Source organism: Polypterus senegalus, chromosome 15, assembly GCF_016835505.1.
Source record: "Polypterus senegalus isolate Bchr_013 chromosome 15, ASM1683550v1, whole genome shotgun sequence".
Classification (NCBI taxonomy): Eukaryota; Metazoa; Chordata; class Cladistia; order Polypteriformes; family Polypteridae; genus Polypterus; species Polypterus senegalus.
In genome coordinates, this window is record NC_053168.1 from 20,311,221 (window position 1) to 20,333,884 (window position 22,664).

Sequence of the window (22,664 nt, forward strand, 5' to 3'; positions counted from 1 at the left end):
CTTAGATATGCTGTGGCATTCAAATAACTCCCAACTGGTATAAAAGAAAAAAGGTCTGATGTGTGCCCCACCGTCAAAGTACCACTACCAGCTTGTACTGTTTAACCAAGGCAGTGCAGATACATGGATTTATGTTATTTACATATATACTCTAATCTGCATGTCACGACAAAAATCAAGATTCATCGCATCAGGTGACGACTTTTCAATCTTCAGTCACCCATACTCAGTGATCATGTGCCTACTTTAGCCTCATCTTCCTGTTCTCGAGTTGACCCTGACGTAGTCTTCTGCTGCATTACCTCATCCACTTCAGGCTCTAATGCTTTGTGCCTACAAAGATCTGCACACCGCTGTTGTAAAGAGCTTTTAATTAACTATTACAGGCCTTAATTTTGGCTTGAAAGAGTGTGACCTCACATTTTTCCTTTTTGTATATTTTACCATTCTCTATAAATGAATGCGTAAAAATTCACAATCACACCACATTCAAAATACTGAATGTCTGCTGCACAACTGGAAGAGCAGGCTATTTATATTAACAATGAGTGTACCTAGTAAACCGCTGAGTGCAGAAATGTTTAAATGTATTATGTCAATTGAAGTTTTTGTTTTTTATCCACATACTGTATCTACCCACTGTAAATATTAGAAAACTTGTGTTGGATATCGCTTATTGGTCAGGTCTTTCCTGTTGCAATTACTGTTCATATGCAAAGGAGCTGTGAATGATTAGTGTTGGATTTAGCCTTTGCTCTTTCCTTTAGTAACTGTAATTTGAGACAGTAGAACTAATAAAACACCAAAAGAAAAGTCCATGGGAGAAAAGCAAGAAATTTGGAATTATGAAGTAAAAATTCAGGCTGAGCCATACCATAATACTACTACTTGGAAACTGGGCATAAGAATATTAACAATCTGAATATCCAAAGAAAGAAACTAATCATTTAAGCAAGTCGAAAAGCCAATAATGCTTTGTAAGGAAGAGAAACACTCTTCAACTGCCACTGAAATGACCATTTATTGCAAATGGGGCAAGAGCAAAGGTCAACCTGCTTGATCCAGATCAGGGTTGTGTTGGGAGTTTGAAGGCCTGGAGTCTGTCCCAGCTAGCATAGGGCGCAAAGAAGGAACAAACCCTGGACAGAGCGCTAGTCGATCAATTTAGTGTCACCAGTTCACCGAACATGATGCACCAACATTGATGGACTGAAAGCCAGAAGTCTACGTGACCATCATCATCAGGTCCTTCCATGAAAACCCTAAATACAAAGAGGACTGTTTGACTTATGTTAGGTAGATTGCCCAGAGGGGACTGGGCGGTCTCTTGGTCTGGAACCCCTACAGATTTTATTTTTTTCTCCAGCCTTTGGAGTTTTTTTGTTTTTCTGTCCACCCTGGCCATCGGACCTTACTCTTATTCTATGTTAATTAATGTTGACTTATGTTTATCTTTTATTGTGTCTTCTATTTTTCTATTCATTTTGTAAAGCACTTTGAGCTACATTTTTTTGTATGAATATGTGCTATATAAATAAATGTTGATTGATTGATTGATTGATTGATGTCTTTGGACAGTGGGAGGAAACTGGAGAACCTGGAGAAAGCCACACAGATATGGGGAGAACATGGAAACTCCACATTGGGAGGACCCAGGACTGACCGTGGTCTCTTTACTGCAAGGTGGCAGTGCTATCACTGCACCGCCATGACAATCCTTGACTAAAGGTATTGAATGGAAATAATTATAAATGCTACTTTGAAAGATGCAAACTTTTTATCAGCATCAAAATCAAATGAGCCAGTAGACCTGTGAAACAAAGTCTCACAGACAACTGAGATGAAGGTAAACTGACCAAAGAGATAGCAAGATGCAAGTGTGGAGAAGGGACCAGTCTACAGATCTGTCTGTACACTACCGCAGGGTGAAATCTGGGCAGAAACTGGTAGAGCGCTGTGGACCAGGAGATGAAAAACAATGCCAAATCCAGAGTTTACATGCTATCAGACACACAGAAAATTTGAGTGTATAAGTTGGAAATTTTCTATGAATTTCCTATGAAGTTAGGGCACTGAATCCAGACAGTTTAGAGAAAACAAAGCTACCAGAATTCTTCGAACTACAACGTAACACTGATCTTTTACCTCAGTCAATTGAATGAATATATATTATATGGACGGCACGGTGAGGCAGTGGGTGGCTCTGCTGCCTCACAATTAGGAGACCTGGGTTAATTTCCCGGGTCCTCCCTGAGTGGAGTTTGCATGTTCTCCCTGTGTCTGCGTGGGTTTCCTCCCACAGTCTAAAGACATGCAAGTTAGGTGCATTGGCGATCCTAAATTGTCCCTTGTGTGTGTGTGCCCTGTGGTGGTCTGGCACCCTGCCCGGGGTTTGTTTCCTGCCTTGTGCCCTGTGTTGGCTGGGATTGGCACCAACAGACCCCCGTGACCCTGCAATTAGGATATAGTGGGTTGGATAATGGATGGATGGATATACACACATACATATACACATATACATATACATACATACACATATACGAAGGGTTTTCCCCCCTGCTCACTTCACTCACTAACCCCTCCCGGCCTGTGCTATGCGGCAGCCACTTTGCGTCCTTCTGCTCGTGTTGTGAAAAGGGGGGCTGAACACACCCCAAGGAGACACGGTCGCTCCTCCAAAACCCCCTCTTAAAAAGGTGATACAATGGGAAATAAATACAGTTTTTTTTACCTCCACTTTGCTCGATCAGCTGCTGGATTGCTGCTGCTGCCGTGCCACGTGATCTGCATCTCGCACGGCGGTTCAAACATTTAAAAGCCTGTACAGCAGCTGTCCTACTCTTTGTCTTTTATTTCCGGCCCCGGGCGTGGTTAAATCTTTTGGCACAAATTCCTGTCTCATGGGAAGCAAGTTCTTGATTTTTTTTAGTTTATAATTTAAAAACAGAATAAGAATCTGAAAAACTAACAAAATCACATTAAAGGTTGATAAATACTGAAAAGAATGATACCAAATATATACAGGGTGGGCCATTTATATGGATACACCTTAATAAAATGGGAACGGTTGGTGATATTAACTTCCTGTTTGTGGCACATTAGTATATGTGAGGGGGGAAACTTTTCAAGATGGGTGGTGACCATGGTGGCCATTTGAAGTCGGCCATTTTGGATCCAACTTTTGTTTTTTTCAATAGGAAGAGGGTCATGTGACACATCAAACTTATTGGGAATTTCACAAGAAAAACAATGGTGTGCTTGGTTTTAACGTAACTTTATTCTTTCATGAGTTATTTACAAGTTTCTGACCACTTATAAAATGTGTTCAATGTGCTGCCCATTGTGTTGGATTGTCAATGCAACCCTCTTCTCCCACTCTTCACACACTGATAGCAACACCGCAGGAGAAATGCTAGCACAGGCTTCCAGTATCCGTAGTTTCAGGTGCTGCACATCTCGTATCTTCACAGCATAGACAATTGCCTTCAGATGACCCCAAAGATAAAAGTCTAAGGGGGTCAGATCGGGAGACCTTGGGGGCCATTCAACTGGCCCACGATGACCAATCCACTTTCCAGGAAACTGTTCATCTAGGAATGCTCGGACCTGACACCCATAATGTGGTGGTGCACCATCTTGCTGGAAAAACTCAGGGAACGTGCCAGCTTCAGTGCATAAAGAAGGAAACGCATCATCATGTAGCAATTTAGCATATCCAGTGGCCTTGAGGTTTCCATTGATGAAGAATGGCCCCACTATCTTTGTACCCCATATACCACACCATACCATCAATTTTTTGTTCCAACAGTCTTGGAGGGATCTATCCAATGTGGGTTAGTGTCAGACCAATAGCGGTGGTTTTGTTTGTTAACTTCACCATTCACATAAAAGTTTGCCTCATCACTGAACAAAATCTTCTGCGTAAACTGAGGGTCCTGTTCCAATTTTGTTTTGCCCATTCTGCAAATTCAGTGCGCCGATCTGGGTCATCCTCGTTGAGATGCTGCAGTAGCTGGAGTTTGTAATGGTGCCATTTGTGAGTAGCTAATATCCGCTGAAGGGATGTTCGACTAATGCCACTCTCCAGTGACATGCGGCGAGTGCTACGCTGTGGGCTCTTGCTGAATGAAGCTAGGACAGCCACTGATGTTTCTTCATTAGTGACAGTTTTCATGCGTCCACATTTTGGCAAATCCAACACTGAACCAGTTTCACGAAACTTAGCAAGCAGTTTGCTAACTGTAGCATGGGATATGGGTGGTCTCCTAGGGTGTCTTGCATTGAAATCTGCTGCAATGACCTGGTTACTGCGTTCACCAGACATCAACACAATTTCTATCCGCTCCTCACGTGTTAACCTCTGCGACATGTCAATGGCTGTAAACAAAGAGAAACTTGTAAATAACTCATGAAAGAATAAAGTTACGTTAAAACCAAGCACACCATTGTTTTTCTTGTGAAATTCCCAATAAGTTTGATGTGTCACATGACCCTCTTCCTATTGAAAAACAAAAGTTGGATCCAAAATGGCCGACTTCAAATGGCCACCATGGTCACCACCCATCTTGAAAAGTTTCCCCTCAATATACTAATGTGCCACAAACAGGAAGTTAATATCACCAACCATTCCCATTTTATTAAGGTGTATCCATATAAATGGCCCACCCTGCATATGTAGGTTTTAAAATAAGCCTAATTTAGAGTGTAACAAAAAAACGTGACATAAAATCGTTGCACTTTTAGGCTTGGGAATTATTATATATATATACACACACACACACACACACACACACACACACACACACACACACACACACACACACACACACACACATATATATATATATATATCTCTATATAAATATATATATATATATATATATATATATATATATATATATATATATATATATATATACTGCTCAAAAAATTAAAGGAACACTTTGAAAACACATCAGATCTCAATGGGAAAAAGAAATCCTCCTGGATATCTATACTAATATAGACTGGGTAATGTGTTAGGAACGAAAGGATGCCACATCGCTTGATGGAAATGAAAATGATCAACCTACAGAGCCCTGAATTCAAAGACGCCCCAAAAATCAGAGTGAAAAAATGATGTGGCAGGCTAGTCCATTTTGCCAAAATTTAATTGCAGCAACTCCAAATTGTAGCAGCACTTTGTATGGCCCCTGTGTTCTTGTATACATGCCTGACAACATCGGTGCATGCTTCTAATGAGATGACAGATGGTGTTGTGGGGGATCTCCTCCCAGATCTGGACCAGGGCATCACTGAGCTCCTGGACAGTCTGAGGTGCAACCTGGTGGCATTGGATGGACCAAAACATAATGTCCCAGAGGTGTTCTATTGGATTTAGGTCAGGAAAGTGTGGTGGCCAGTCAATGGTATCAATTCCTTCATCCTCCAGGAACTGCCTGCATACTCTCACCACATGAGGCCAGGAATTGTCGTGCACCAGGAGCCACTGTACCAGCATAGGGTCTGACAATGGGTCCAAGGATTTCATCCTGATACCTAATGGCAGCCAAGGTGCCTTTGTCAAGCCTGTAGCGGTCTGTGTGACCTTCCATGGATATGCCTCCTCAGACAATCATTAACTCACCACCAAACTGCTCATGCTGAATGATGTTACAGGCAGCATAATGTTCTCCATGGCTTCTCCAGACCCTTTCACTTCTGTCACGTGCTCAGGGTGAACCTGCTCTCATCTGTAAAAAGCACAGGGCACCAGTGGTGCATCTGCCAATTCTGGTATTCTATGGCAAATGCCAATCGAGCTGCATGCTGCTGGGCAGTGAGCTCAGGGCCCATTAGAGGACATGGGGCCCTTGGGTCACCCTCATGAAGTCTTTCTGGTTGTTTGGTCAGAGACATTCACACCAGTGGCCTGCTGGAGGTCATTTTGTAGGGCTCTGGCAGTGCTCATCCTGTTCCTCCTTGCCCAAAGGAGCAGATACCAGTCCTGCTGATGGGTTATGGACCTTCTATGACCCTCTCCAGCTCTCCTAGAGTAACTGCTTGTCTCCTAGAATCTCCTCCATGCCCTTGAGACTGTGCAGGGAGACACAGCAAACCTTCTGGCAATGACACGTATTGATGTGCCATCCTGGAGAAGTTGGACTGGATTAATTCTTTTGAGCAGTATATATATATATATATATACACATACATATACATACATATACACACACCTTTCGTATGGTTTAGCGGTTTACTTTTGCAGAATAAAAAAATTTCTTTAGTTACATTTTTTGCAGACCTAACAGATAAACAGCGGCCTCAGGTTTCTTCCAAAAATCCAACCAGAAGTGGGAAGGTAAAATGTAACAGGTCAGAGCTCTGAAAGCTCAGACAGCACATGAATGCAGCATACAACAAAGTCATTACAAAAAGATCAAATTCTCAAGCATCAAAGCCAAATTGCAAAAAACTTTTAAAAAAAGAAGCACTTGTAAAAAGGTCTAAGAGAAGTGTACGACGCTGGTTTATATATAGTTACACTTATGGCATCCCATAGTTCGAATTCCTGGAATACTTCTCCTAACAACTAATCATTGCGTTATGGCAACGGGATACAGAAAATGGCAGCACCCATAGGAAAACAAAATGCCACTGCAGTATTTCTAAGACATGACATTAAAATAAAATAATAAATCCCAATTTCAAATTGCAACTCTTTTTACCCATACACTTCCTCATAATACTTTTACACACAAACACAGACACATGCAGAGAGACATTGATTACAAATTAACAAATTTCCACATTATAATTATTGTCTTTTAAATTCTTTTTAACATGTTGGATCCGAATAAAAATCTAAGTGAAATATAGTGACAAAAAGCTGACCTGGCAATTTTCTCAGCTGTAGACTTTGAGAAGTTTCAGTAATTCATCAGCTTTGATCATGTGTGTACAAAGCCAAAAATCTACAAGGTCAGACAGGCAAATGACACAATGGCCATAAGTATGACGTGAAAAAATTAATGCAAGTGAACCAATAAAAGATGCAGGGGAGTAGCTTATATGAGTCTCTAGTAGGTAAGCTTCACAAGTGCTATAAGCATGGATGTTTAGTGGTGGGTGAAGTGGCATCCCACTCACTATGTAAAGCACTTTGAGTAGCAAGAAAAGTGCTATATAGATGTAAAGAAGTACTATTATTTATTATCACTTATCTAGAAACAAAGGATGGTTTCCTTACCCATGTACTCAAAGACCAGATAGATATCCTTATCATTTTGAGCTCTGATTACATTCTGCAGCTTGATAATATTTGGGTGTTCTCCAAATTCCTAAAAAGTAAAAAAAAGACAGTTTTTTAAAGTGAAACCCTGTTCTGAGAATCTAAGACCCATGGGACATCAATTAAACTTAAATCAGCTTGTGAGGAAAAAACTGCAAATATATGGGATATATTTTAAAAGTAAACTCAAGTTGTGTGTGTTTTTGCCATAATTGATTGATTTGTGGCATGAAGTGTATAGACAGTGTCACACATGCGCACCAGAGGGTCTCCTTCCTGACACACCTAAGTATGTAGTACAGCACTGAGACAAGAGGCGGCACTGATGCTAACAGCCTTGTCTTCCTTTTCCTAGAAACTATCCCTTCAGAGCAGTGGAGCCACAGAAGCCCCGCCCCTTCCGGTCTAACCGATATAAAAGGGAGACGTCTCATTTGGACCTGAGAGCGACTGTCAGGAATGACTCCAGAACTGTGATATCAGAAAACACTGCTAGAGTGTTTAAATTTTGACTTGGCAACATTTTACATTACATTTCACTCGGGCCAGAAATTCTCAGGATATCACTGCAAAATAATAGCAGGTGATCTAAAAGATACAAGTCTGAATAAACAAGCACTACTATTTAGAAAATTCCTCTGGATCAGGAACTTTTTAAGATTATTAAAATGATGTTTATTCTTTTTTCTTAACAGAATGTGTTTGAGCCAGCTGAATATATAATTGGTTTTGTAGTATTTAAACATTTTTTATTATGGTGGCACAGAGGAACATTGGTCACTGCTGCCTGCTGTCTCGTATTCAGATTTATACCCAGTTATTGCCTGCACAGAGGTTGCTCATTATTTCAACATGTACATTTTATCAGAGATTTTGGTTTCCATTTACATCTCAACAGTGTGCAGGATTGCTTAGCTGCTGACTGTGAATTATCCCTGTATTAGTTAGTGTTCTGTGCTGTCGATTGTAGTCCAGTCCATGGTTGGTTTCTGCCTTGTGCACAGTACTGTCAGACTTTTCCACATAGCCTGGTAATGGAATAAGGGGGTCTGGAAAAATGTCTTAAATTAATGAATGCAAAATAGTTTGTGCATTGAACAAATTCTGTAACATCAATCTTTATAGAATCAGAAATTAGTGAAACCTGTTAGAGATAGAGGGCGGCACGGTGGCGCAGTGGTAGCGCTGCTGCCTCGCAGTTCGTGGAGTTTGCATGTTCTCCCGTGTCTGCGTGGGTTTCCTCCGGGCGCTCCGGTTTCCTCCCACGATCCAAAGACATGCAGGTTAGGTGGATTGGCGATTCTAAATTGGCCCTAGTGTGTGCTTGGTGTGTTTGTGTGTGTCCTGTGGTGGGTTGGCACCCTGCCCAGGATTGGTTTCTGCCTTGTGCCCTGTGTTGGCTGGGACTGGCTCCAGCAGACCCCCGTGACCCTGTATTAGGATTCAGCGGGTTAGAAAATGGATGGATGTTAGAGAGAGATCAATGTTTTGCTGCAAATAAATTCACTTACCTGGAGGAACATAATCTCTCTGAATGTTCTCTGCAAGAAAAAATATAAGAGAGAAAATATTAAAATAAAACTTCCTTACACATGCAGCCAATTCTGTTTTTGTAATTCTTAGTGGCTTGAAAGGATCAAACAGTTATAAGCATTAAAGTGTAACCACAGATCAGGACACCCAAGGGACTGATTATGAATTTTTAATTATGTCAGATAATTAAAAGTTTCTGGAATTTCCTGATTCAAATCTACTTTTCTGTTTGTAGCAGAACCGTTTCGGCTTCTTCTTTATCAACAGAAAAATACACCAATTAAAATTCAAACATTCCTTCAGAAACTTTGTAGAAGCATCCACACAGTATCCTGTTCACAAATTTCAGTAAAGTTAATCACTCACTCTGTTTCTCTTTACTTCTCTTTAAATGATGGTACTATCAGGGACAGCAGGTCAGTCCAGACCTCCAGATCTACAGCACAATATTCGTTTCCTCTTGAAGAATGTTAAAAAGCTCTCAGGCCTGCTAAGAGATATTCCTTTTGCTCATCTTGGGCATTCTTTCAGTTATTTTGCCCAACTACCAGAAAACTTCCATTTGCCACCACCAATGTAAGAAAATTTACTTAGAAATGAAACTACATCAAAATATTTATTCAGTCATTTTGGGGAGCTAGTTTACAATGGATTGGGTTAAATACTGCCAAACATTTTTACGACACTCCTATAGCATTTTCTGTGGAACACAGTATTAAGAAAATGACAGAATATATTATAACATACTAGCATGGATCAATCCAGCTCCTTGTGTGAAGGAGGCTGAGAGTATAATAAAAGCCATTGCTTTGGTGAAAAATCTATCTGCCTCAAAGCCTGCTCTATTTTCCTTCAGGGATCCTGGGGTGTACATGTGAGCCACTCCAACCCATTAAGGTCCAGAAAGGCACTGCGTCTTCCAGTACTGTGGTCAAATTAGGACATAAGGGAGAACTGGAGCAATGGAGAAAATAAACGTCTGCATAAGATAGTGTGCCAGTCATTATCCATCTTCATAAAAGGGCAAATGTCTGTGTATCTGTATGTCCATCCAGTTGCTAGGATTAAGAAGAAGAACATGCAAAATCTATAGAAAAAGAGTCAGAAAAATAAAAGTGATAGTAAAAATACCAAATAAGGGTCGAAAAATAAGAAAACTGGTCTTATCGGCCTATTCTGTTGTCCAACATTATATGCCAACAGCAGTAGTGTGATAGCGACTTTCTTTGACCCACTCTGGCCACGTGAATGTAGTTTATACCTGTAATGTCAAAGACTGATAGCTTTGTCAGGTGGGCAAAGGATGAGTGAAAATAATGATAGATCGACGAGCATGTAGAGAAACCAAAGTTCCTGTATGACTTGGCTATAGTCGCTAAACTGGGACAACCTGCCACCGAATTTTCCCAGCAAAATATTTCGACTGTAAGAGTGGTCAGTGCTACGAGTGACGCCAGGAGGAAGCAACAAAAATGGGCAGCTCTATTCATAGAGATAAAGGCCACCACGAGGGAAAGGAATTGGGTGCATGTTATTATAGCAGACTCGTATCAAATAAAAAACATGAGGCTACATTGGTTACTTAGATTTCAACCCATTTTAAACAGGTAGCACACATAGTTATTACTTAAGTACATTAATTGAGAATATCTCCACTCTGCTAACAGGGAATGGATTTAAACCTTTTATTGCCTAACAGTCATTTATTTCATTAAGATGAGTAAGAGAAAACAATCGTATAATTGAGATTTGGAGACAAACATGTACATCCTGCATGCCTGACTTTGAAAAGATTGGTTAAATCAAGAGTCTCCTGAGCAATTACAGGATATAAAATAAATAAGCACTCATACGGGTGTTTGACCAGACCCTGAGGAGTGACTTAGTGTCGTTGTTTTCTGTTAAAGTAGTCAGATATGTTATCCAGAGGAGTCATGATTATGAGGTACCATTTGTCCACACCACCAGCACAATCAGGAAATTCCCACTTCCAGCATAGCGATCAATCACCTTTTTCATATCACCACTTTGATGTGTACCAGTATGGAACTTTTATCAGCTATCACTGACTTTTGCAGCAGTATACTGAAACAAGCCAGGGAATGTTTAACCTGGTGACAGATTAACTCAAAATGGCATCTTGTGAAGAAATAACCCTGGTGACCAATCACAGTCAAGATAGTCTTGAAGAAAATGTTACATGTTGATTAGTACATGCAAGTAAGAATTTCACTATACTCTGTACACCGACAAAAATGACTTTCTGGGAAATTTGACTCTTGTATGCATTAAAGCAAGCCATGGAGTAGTGACTTGTACAAAAAAGTACTTTTAAAAAAAATTTTCTCAATAAGGAAACAGAAGCAGAGAAATTATATTTCCAAAGATGTATTTTACGTTAACGTAAAAATCACTGTAACTAAGTTATTTTGGTACCACTGCCTTTAAAAACAGAAATGTGAATTTTCTATTGGAATGTGAATGAGTATTATTCTCACTTTTGAATTTGTAGGCAGACAAATGCAGTTCTGCGGTGGGCTGGCGCCCTGCCCGGGGTTTGTTTCCTGCCTTGCGCCCTGTGTTGGCTGGGATTGGCTCCAGCAGACCCCCGTGACCCTGTAGTTAGGATATAACGGGTTGGATAATGGATGGATGGACAAATGCAGTTAGATTACGTTTTAGTCACATATGCTACAAAGATAGTCAAAATGTAAGTTTGTAAAATTAAACCAGGAACTTTTGTTAGTGCTGCTGCATCACAAAGTCTGTCTGTGTGGAGCAGGCATATTCATGGACATTTATTCACTTGGCAGATGCATTTATCTCACAAAAGAGGTCAACAGAATCAAGCAAACGCCAGTCAGTGGACTGCTTTGACAACGTGCTCACAATGTGTCTGTGTGAGGTGTTCTTCAGATATTCCAGTTATCCTCCTACATTCAAAAGACATGCTTGTTAAGTTAACTGGACAGTATAAATTCACATCGTGTGGGTGAGCGGATTGGGTTGAGATTGGGTTCCTACTCAATGCACAATGCTGCTAAAATAAACTCTTGTCCTCACAGCCCTGAGCTTTGCAGGTTTAATAATAGATAGTTAAAAGTCATTTTACAATTCTCATACCATCCACTCAGGTTTTGCTTTTTTTTCTTCTGGCACATACTCCACCATATTATTCTTCTGAAATAGTATTTGATCTTTGCTTTACAGGCTTTAGTAATTCATAAGCTCACTCTTTACTTTACCTGAGCATCTGTTCTGTTCCTGAAGGCATCAAATATTTTCTTAAGTGCGACAATCTCTCCTGTTTTGCGGTCAATCCCTTTCCAGACAATTCCATAGGCCTAAAACATTAAAAAAAGGTGATTAATTGAAGGAGGGGGGATCAAAGGTTGACTACTAAATCACATCATAATCCATAGTAGTAACAAAATGCACTTCCTGGCCCTCGGGTAGCAAGTAGTAGGTTTACAAAAAGAGCAGATGTTCCCTTGGTTTACCTTTTTTCTTTGTTTCTTCACCTTTTGCTGCTGTCTGGCTGTTTTACTAGCTCATCAATTTTTCACAGTTAACTGGTCACATACCATTCTTTCTGGGAACTACTTAAGATAATACTGTTCTTCTACACTATTTTGACATCAACTACACATTGCTTTTTCTTGTTCACTTTTCATAATCCAGACTTCCAACTTTTCCTTTGATAGTGATTTCTCCCTAGCAGTTGTTATTATTCTCATGTTTCAGACTCTTGCTAGATTAAACATAATTTTCTCATTCTCTGCTAGGAACATGATCTTCCCTGATTAGTGTGTCCCCTAGCTACCTCTTTGTGAGCTCATCTAAGCCTTTCATGGATATAATAATACCATACTGAACATAAAATGTTCAAAATGTGTCAAAGGAGTCAAAGTGCTCATGTGATCAAAGTTCTAAGATTGTGTGCTAATTTCAGTGCTTGCTTCAAATCCACTCAGCTTCTACAGAGAGTATTTATTTTATTTTATTTTTTAATCCTTTATTTACCAGATACAATTTCTTGTGTTAGGAATTTGTCACTTTTCACACAACACAACTTACTCTCCAGAGACACACACAGAGGATCAGAGCCAGTGCCGGATTAAGGTGGGTGCTATTGATGCTGCTGCATTAGGCCCATTCATGAAATAGGCCCAGATGAAAACAAATGAGAATTTTCTGGAAGCTGAACAGTTTTCCTTTGCTATACAGTGATCCTCGCTATATCGCGCTTCGACTTTCGTGGCTTCACTCCATTGCGGATTTTAAATGTAAGCATATCTAAATATACATCACGGATTTAACACTGATTCGCTGATTTCTGCAGACAATGGCTCTTTTAAATTTATGGTACATGCTTCCTCAGTTGGTTTGCCCAGTTGATTTCATACAAGGGACGCTATTGGCGGATGACTGAGAAGCTACCCAATCAGAGCACATATTACGTATTAAATAAAACTCCTCAATGATATACGATATGCTTCCCGTGCAGTGCTTCGCATACTTGAAAGCCCGAGCAGCACGTATTGATTTTTGATTGTTTGCTTTTCTCTGTCTCGCTCACTCTCTCTGACATTCTCTGCTCCTGACAGAGGGGGTGTGAGCAGAGGGGCTGTTCACACACTGGCCTAGAGGATACGGATGCTCCTTTAAAAAATGCTGAAAGACTACCTTCACATTGCTCCCTTCCTTGCAGCTGCTTTTTTATGAAATTTAAATCGTGGACAAATTTTTTAGCCTGAACTGAGTCACTTTGACCCAATGTCTCTGCAAATTCATTTTTTTCTTAACTCTGTTTCATAAGAGAATTGCAAAATTTTGTGTATTTCATTGTTAGGTTTTCTGCATTAACTGCACTTTTCAGACAATTGCTGTTGAATGTTGATGTTATATAGTTTGATGTTAATCTCGAGTTGTTATGATACTACGTCGTTATTATTATTCGTGTTCAATAATGGCTGGCTGGTTGCGTCGCAAGCAATTAAGGCTCCTTGGTCGGTCTGATTGCACATGTGCAGTGAATGTCGAATGCACATGCACCAATGCCGAGAAAAAATAGGCCTTTTTTGAGCTGCAGCATCAGGCCCAATTTTGTCTTAATCCGGCCCTGGTCAGATTTGGGGCTTTGCTCAAGGGCCCAATGGAGTAGCAGTCCTTCTGACACCACCAGGATTCGAACCGGCAACCTTTGAGTTACCAGCCCAAATCTTAAAGAAAATGATGTAGCTCATCTGTATCTCCCATATAAATAAATTTGAAAATTAACAAACTCATACCTTCAACATTGGACAAGAAATATGCTATATACTAGGAAATGAATGTGTGCCCTGCAGAGGGATGGGTTCTACCGTATGCCCAGTATTGCCTGAATAAAATAGCAACCCTGAATCAGAAACGGAGGGAGAGACTGATGGATTTAAATACCAAACCAAAAGTGCACATCAAGTGCCACATTAGCAATTTGTCAGTACTTATCCCATGACACTTGGCTGGCAGAAGGGGCTAGCAGGCAATAAAGGAAGAAATGCTACTTTTTAATTCTTTACTTCTGTCAAGACATTGGTTATTTAAACCTGTAATAAAAGTGTTTATTCATTTTTAAAAATAATCACTGAGATGGTATTTACTATGAGAGGATTTATGAAGAATAAATACTGGAATAATGTCTATATATGGAAACCAATCATACAAATACCGGAGCACAAGACACATCTAAAGGTTGTGCTCTTAAATCTGGCTTTCCATTCACACTGTTTTCTTCTGTTAAATCCCATATGCATAACACTTCTGTGTCACCGTCATGCAAAACAGGTCGAGTGTGAACATGTGCCTTTGTTTGGAGGGCTAACTTGTATTACAATTGGTCCTCTGAAGTATTTTCTCTGTTGTTAACACCTCAGTGGCTTCTTCAGGCCAATATAAAATGAACAGAAATTGTAAGGCAGCAATTTATTATGCTTATACCAATACAAATGCAATGAATGAACAGGAGTATACAATTGCTTCATTGTTTGTTTTATTATGGTCTAAAAATCCTGAGTTAAAGAAATTGTTTCCAAAACTTACTACCACCATTATTTATTTTGTGTTAAAGATGAAAACTATTACCATTTGGATATTTAACAGCAGGTTATTTTATACTTTATCAAAAAGCTTGCCAGTCTAATTTCTATAATTAAAATTTGAAATGAATGAATGAATTTAAAGATTTATGAATGAATGAAATACTGAACATAACTAAAAAAAAATATGCATGTATTATATTCCAGTCTGGTTTCCGCACTGGTCATAGTACAGAAACGGCACTAACAGGGGTTGTAAATGACATTCTGATATCCTCTGATGAAGGAAACTCCACTGTAATTATGTTGTTAGACTTAAGTGCAGCATTTGACACCATTGACCATTCTATTTTACTGCACAGGCTAGAAAATGATGTTGGGCTTACAGGCACCGTGCTCGCTTGGTTTAGTTCTTATTTATCAAATCGATTCCAGTATGTACAGAAATGTGCTGACAGGACTCCATCATTATACACAGAAGTTCAATATGGTGTCCCGCAGAGTTCAGTACTGGGACCTTTACTGTTTTCACTTTACATGCTTCCACTGGGATCTCTCATTAGGAAACATCATGTTAATTTTCACTCGTATGCAGATGACACCCAGTTATACCTTTCATTTAGATCAAATGAAGTGTCTCCAATGTTGTCTTTAATTAGTTGTGTTAGCGAATTAAAGGACTGGATGGATGAGAATTACTTGTCTTTAAATACAGATAAAACAGAGATGTTAATTGTTGGAGGGAATGACGCTGATCACAGCAATATTCTGTCATTGTTTAACTCAGTTGGAATCCCCATTAATTTTACTGAATCAGCCCGAAATCTCCGAGTTCTCTTTGACTCTAGCATGTCATTTAAAGCACATATTACAAAGTTGTCCAAATCATGTTCCTTCCATCTTAAAAATGTTAGGAAATTAAGGCACTTTCTAAATCACAGGTGTCAAACTCCGGTCCTCGAGGGCCGCAGTGGCTGCAGGTTTTCATTCTAACCATCTTCTTCATTAGTAAGCCATTTTTTACTGCTAATTAACGTCTTTTCCTTTAGTTTTAATTAACTTGACTCAGGCTCCTTAGTTGCCTCGTTTTCCTTAATTAGTAGCCAAGCAATAATGAGACATCAAACAAGCCACCACATGTGCAGCTCACCTGAATCCTTAAAAACAGGGCTGTTGAAATGAAGGGAAAAGAAGTTAATTAGCAGTGAAAACTACTCACTGATTAGGAAAAGGTTAGAATGAAAACCTGTAGCCCTCCAGGCCTGGAGTTTGACACCCCTGTTCTAAATAAACAGGATTCTGAGAAATTAATTCATGCATTTATCTCTAGTAGGATTGACTACTGCAATGCGGTGTTCACTGGATGTTCAAACTGTTCTTTATTCAGCCTCCAGTTAATCCAAAATGCCGCTGCAAGAATTATTACAAGAACAAGAAAATACGAACACATAACTCCAGTTCTTAAATCCTTACATTGGCTTCCGGCAGATTTCAAAATCCTCCTTTTAACATATAAAGCATTAAATGGCCAAGGTCTGGCTTACTTGTCTGAATTTATCATGATTTATAAACCTGAGTGCACATTAAAATCTCAAGATGCCGGTCTGCTTATGATTCCAAGGATTAATAAAATAACAGTTGGAGGTCGAGCTTTTAGTTACAGGGCCCCTAAACTGTGGAATGGTCTGCCTGCTACAATAAGAGATGCCCCTTCGGTCTCAGCTTTTAAATGCCGGCTGAAGACTCATTACTTCAGTTTAGCACACCCTGACTAGAGCTGCTGATTAACTGTACAGACTGAATCTCTGTTGTTAGTCATTAGCACTAAAACATAAGTAACATGATAGTTAGAATTTGTTACTAACCCTCACCTATTCTGGTTCTTTTCTCAGTACTCAAGTGTGGCACTCGGTGCCATGGCCCACCTGCCAAGTTGTTGTGTGCTTATGGTAAAGTCATCCCTAATGGAGGATTGCTGGTATCATGGGAAAGAGAGGTCCTCTCATCGGATTGGCTGGCCCAGCACGGTTTTAGCTGTGGAATGGCCAGATGGGGGAGGCAGCTTGATGGATGAGGTCTCCAGGACTATAAACAAATACAAATCATATTATGTGATATCCTCTACTGTTAAATTCTGCTACGTACTTCTAAAAATTTTTATTTTTATACTGTATTGAGGATTTGTTCTGTTCTGTGTATTGTATTGTATTGATCCCCTTCTTTTTGACACCCACTGCACGCCCAACCTACCTGGAAAGGGGTCTCTCTTTGAACTGCCTTTCCCAAGGTTTCTTCCATTTTTTCCCTACAGGGTTTTTTTTGGGAGTTGTTCCTTGTATTCTTAGAGAGTCAAAGCTAAGGGGCTGTCAAGAGGCAGGGCCTGTTAAAACCCATTGCTGCACTCCTTGTGTGATTTTGGGCTATACAAAAATAAATTGTAATGTATTGTATTGTATTGTATGCGAACACACACAAAAAAAATGTATGTACACAGAAATACTGGTAGAATTTGCATGAAAGCCATCACGAGAGATCAGCATCAGCATGGCTGATGAATGCATTTGTAATGCTCATGACTGCCACATGTGCCACTCCAATGTATTTATCACACATGTGGTTTGCCATAAAAATGTGATCACTGGACAGAGTTGTGTTCCATTGACTTTAGAAAGCCTTCTATTGAGACCTCTGTGGACCAGTTACTTTATTCATCACATCAATTTAATCCCTGTCATTAATTATTTGCCACTTTATCTTAAGTTGCTGTGGGCGATGGTGTAATTTGCTACAACATTCCTGAAATGCACACCATGAGAGCCGCAGCTGTTGTAATGTATTACAGTGTCTAATGTAATATGTAATGTAATATAATGTCGCTTATTTCTTCAAAATACCATCAAGTTTTAAAAGTCCCTAAAGTCCTACTGTCTGGTAACAATACAAATTAATTTATTCTATGTGTATAGGGTTCATTTTGTGAGAAAAAAAAAAAAGTTGTAACATTTGTGTGAAATTCACCTTTAATAATTTTCCAGCTGTGCTCCAGTGTTCTTGTTGAGCTCATTATATGTAGCAATCTTTCATTATTTTGTAAATCTCTGTTTGCTTAACTGAAAAGGTTCAGCTCTCTTAATCTTTCCTCATTGCTCATACCCCTCAGTCCGGGAATCAGCCTAGTCGCTCTCTTCTGGACGTTTTCTAGCATTGCTGTCTGTTTCACAGCCCATAGACCAAAAGTGCACAGAGTACTCCTGGGTCAGGTCTCACTAGTGCACTATAAAGCTTAACCATAAACTCCTTTGACTTGTACTCCACACATTGTGTTTTACATTTTAACATTGTCTTAGCCTTCTTAAGAGTTTCTGCACTGTCCAGATGTACTGTAGATAGTGATGAGTCCACTAAGACTTCTCAGTGCTTCTCCAAATAAGTTCTTTTAAGTTTCAGACCTCCCATTGTGTATTTAAATCTAATATTTTTACTTCCTACAAGCACTACCATACACATACTTAAATTAAGCTTAATCTTCCACAAGTCTAGCTAAGGCTATCTGTAATGATTAAACTGATTCTAGTTGATCTGCCATTCCACCTAGTTTGGCATCATCTGACATACTTGTTATTATAGTATGTTTGTGCTGTGATTTGTTAAGGAGGATCCTGTCAAACATAGTATGACGTTTCCCAGGAAATCTCAATGATGTCATTTTTCAATGAAAAATTCTCTCAGAAAACCCTACATGACACTGCCTCCATTTCCTGGGGCTCCAACAGATCAGGTGTGGGACATTTTGGTACATTCCATAGACATTTGATTTCCTGGAGAACCAGTCACACAGTGCTTGGGCTGGATGTTCTGCAAGACTACATTTGCAACCCTGGCTACAACCCACAGGCACTTGTATCACCAGCCATAGCAGGTTTACCCAACAGTAACGGTCCGTGTACTTTTTCGTATTTGAAATTTCATTTTAGAAGCAAAAACGAAAATGAAAGGAATTTTCAGATTTTGATTTTTGATTAAAGAATAAAATGAGAGAAAATAAGTTATTTTTTAATTTTGTGGTAACAAATAGCAGTCATAAATTTAAAATTACACATACTTTTCTGGATTTATTTGTGATTCAAATAATGAAAGTGTAATAGCTCAAAAACAACAAAACAGGCGCATTTTATTGTCTGAAACCGGAGGTGTACTTCTCTTGCGATTTCTGACGACACGTGCGAACAATCCTCCTCACAACACATCGATCAACGGCCTTGAAGTTACACTGCATGGCATCAGCAGAGGATGGACCATTACGTTGTTTTTCGGAACAGTAAAAGAGTGACACTCCGGGACGAAGACATGACTGCAGAAAAACTGAGTCACATCTTTCCGGTAAAAAAATGCAAGCTTTGCAAACTTTGCTTAATTGATGTAGCAGTTCTTTTATGAACGTTATTGTTGTTATTTACTGTGAAACAGCTAACATTTGGTGATTTCATTAACTAACACTAAGTCTGGCCATTTTTATAGTGCTATCGCTAAACGTTTCGAGTATTAACAATGCGCACAAGTGTAACACGATAGGAAAGCAACGTGATTTACAGAAAGTTTTCTTAACATGTGTTACATTTGTCAATGAGCAGCCATTCAAAATGTTAGCACTCTAAAAATTGCCAGACTTAGTTGTTAGTAAATGAAATCACCAAATGTTAGCTGTTTCATAGTAAGTAACAACAATAACGTTAATAAAAGAACTGCAACGTCAATGAAGCAAAGTTTGCAAAGCTTGTATTTTTTACCGGAAAGATGCAACTCAGTTTTTCTGCAGTCATGTCCTCGTCCCGGAGTGTCACTCTTTTACTGTTCCGAAAAACAACGTAATTGTCCATCCTCTGCTGATGCCATGCAGTGTAACTTCAAGGCCATCAATCGATGTGTTGTAAGGAGGATTGTTCGCACGTGTCGTCAGAAATCGCGCAGAAGTACCACCTCCGGTTTCAGACAACGAAAATGCGTCTGTTTTGTTGTTTTTGAGCTATTACACTTTCATTATTTGAATCACAAATACATCCAGAAAAGTATGTGTAATTTTAAATTTATGACTGCTATTTGTTACCACAGAATTAAAAAATACCTTATTTTCCCTCATTTTATTCTTTAATCAAAATCTGAAAATTCCTTTCATTTTCGTTTTTGCTTCTAAAATGAAATTTCAAATACCAAAAAGTACACGGACCCAGTAACAAACCCCATGTGAAAATCCATTCTGGACTAAGGTATCAAATTATTCTCGTCTGGTTTTAGATTAATTTCTGACTTGTCACATGTTTTTATGCTGGGTTTTCTGTAGACTGGAAGGATGCTTTAAGGCTTAATTTTTCTTTCCAGTGTTTTAGAACCAAGCCCTTCCATTTCTGGAAAGTTTGTTAGTAAATAAAAGACCAAATGCAGATTAAGAAATAGCAATGACCACTTTTATTCCTGTGGTCAGTAGCAGAGTCCGTTATAAAAGCCCTTAGAGTTGCTTTTGGGAGGATGAATCAACAATTATATTTACACTGCATACACATTTGACCTATTTAAGGAATCTAATCTATCTACATCTTTTAAATGGATTTGGGTTCAACTGTAATGTCCAGCTAACTACTGCACTATAAATATCACTTCAAATTCATGTCTCCTTATTGGGAATCCACCACTGATAACATAAGGGCCCTAAGCGTTATTGTATGATAAAAACCAATATGAACAAGCAGGCAAACAAACTAAATGCAGAGTCACTTCTAAATACCACTAAAACTTGCTTGACAACAACAGTTTAACTCCCGCTAAACAAAGCTGCATGATGAGGAGGTCAAATTGCAGTTTCTATTATTACAGGTCGAGTCGTAATATGAGGAAACAAAAAGACTTGCCAAATGGGGTTTTAAAGTTCACGTCAGATAACATTGTGAGGGGAGAATGCCGAAAACAATCTCAAGCTGCAGTCCTGTCACTGGATTTGACAGAAAAGAATCAACTAAAGCTGATAACATAAGAACTAGAGCAGACTAAACTGTGTCTTTTTCCATTTCATGGTCATTCTCTAGTACTACAACATATAGTATCTCCCTTCTCTCTCCATGTTAACTCATTCTACTCTTATTTGGTTTACTAAATCACTTGTAGTAAACAATAACGAGATGAAATTACCAGGAATTAACTACTTTCTATGACTCCTTCCTTCTTATTTTTCCTTCTTCTATTAATCTCCATGAAATAGATTTTCTGTAGGCCGGGAACTCATCAGATTTTATTACAGGAGGCACCTTATCTGCTTGCATTAGTCTTACCTCTAAACTCCTCTGAGGATCCGAGTCTTTTCATTTTTTTTTCCTCATCTAAAGCCATTTAGTCTGAAAAGCACATTGGCTTTTACAGTAGTCTTTTTTTACTTCATTTAATTTATATATTTCTCATGGACTCATTTCTTCTTGTTTAATTTTACACAGCTAGTGGGAGAAATGAATACTACAATACAATGAACACACCTATCAGACTACATTATGTGCTAATTATAAGTAAGCAACAGTTACCCTGATCTACATTTCAGGACCTAGCAATTATTAAGATATTTGAAAAAGTAAGGTAACAAGTCGACTCACTTTTGACAATGTTTGTGTGATTTATCTTAATAGGCATAGCTCTGTGGTTATGTTTTAGATCATCAGTGAGTGTTACTGAACATCGATGTTAAATTACCCGACTTTTCCAGCGATTTGCATCTTCACTTACACAATCTTAGCAAGTCAGAGACCTCCAGTCATATAGTGTAATTTTGTCTTAAATCATCCAGGCATGCACTGTGTACATGAGACCCGACAACCAATTAGCATTCATCTAGAAATACAATGCATATAATGCAGCAATGAGGAATTAGAAATGGGCTTAAGTAGGAGAAGGACAAACAAACTGGAATTGTCTTTACTTCACTATTGGCATGTAGACTCATCTTGCTCAACTGGAAGAATCCTAACTCATCTCTTTTAAGTTAGTTGGTAACTGATGTTATGTGTGTGTGTAAATGAGGGCTAGGTCAGTAGAATGGTGAGAATGCAAGAAGTAGAGTTGGCGAAGGTGGATGAGTTTAAATACTTGGGATCAACAGTACAGAGTAATGGGGATTGTGGAAGAGAGGTGAAGAAGAGAGTGCAGGCAGGGTGGAGAAGAGTGTCAGGAGTGATTTGTGACAGACGGGTATCAGCAAGAGTGAAAGGGAAGGTCTATAGGACGGTAGTGAGACCAGCTACGGTATATGGGTTGGAGACGGTGGCACTGACTAGAAAGCAGGAGACAGGTGGAGGTGGCAAAGTTACAGATGTTAAGATTTGCATTGGGCGTGACGAGGATGAACAGGATTAGAAATGAGGACATTAGAGGGTCAGCTCAGGTTTGACGGTTGAGAGACAAAGTCAGTGAGGCGAGATTGCATTGGTTTGGACATATGCAGAGGAGAGATGCTGGGTATATTGGGAGAAGGATGCTAAGGATAGAGCTGCCAGGGAAGAGGAAAAGAGGAAGACCTAAGAGGAGGTTTATGGATGTGGTGAGAGAGGACATGCAGGCGATGGGGGTGACAGAGTAAAATGACGAGGACAGGAAGATATGGAAGAAGTTGATCCACTGTGGCGACCCCTAACGGGAGCAGCCGAAAGAAGAAGAAGAGGAGATAACTGATGTTATGTATTATTTGAAACTGGAAAAAATCAAATTCTCACTTAGAGGATCTGTGCAAAACTTTTTTAAAACCTGGCAGA

The 22,664-nt window shown here is 39.3% G+C and overlaps 1 protein-coding gene across 2 annotated transcripts in view; it reads right to left on the reverse strand.

Moving 5' to 3' along the window:
- mapk15 (mitogen-activated protein kinase 15) overlaps positions 1-22,664 on the reverse strand; it is a 65,383-nt gene that overhangs the window by 29,736 nt on the left and 12,983 nt on the right. For both annotated transcript variants that reach the window (XM_039737177.1, XM_039737176.1), the window contains exons 2-4: positions 12,049-12,147; positions 8,782-8,811; positions 7,229-7,319 (exon numbers count right to left, since the gene is read on the reverse strand). In XM_039737177.1, the coding sequence (XP_039593111.1) occupies positions 7,229-7,319; positions 8,782-8,811; positions 12,049-12,147 (220 nt within the window). The remainder of the gene's footprint in view (positions 1-7,228; positions 7,320-8,781; positions 8,812-12,048; positions 12,148-22,664) is intronic.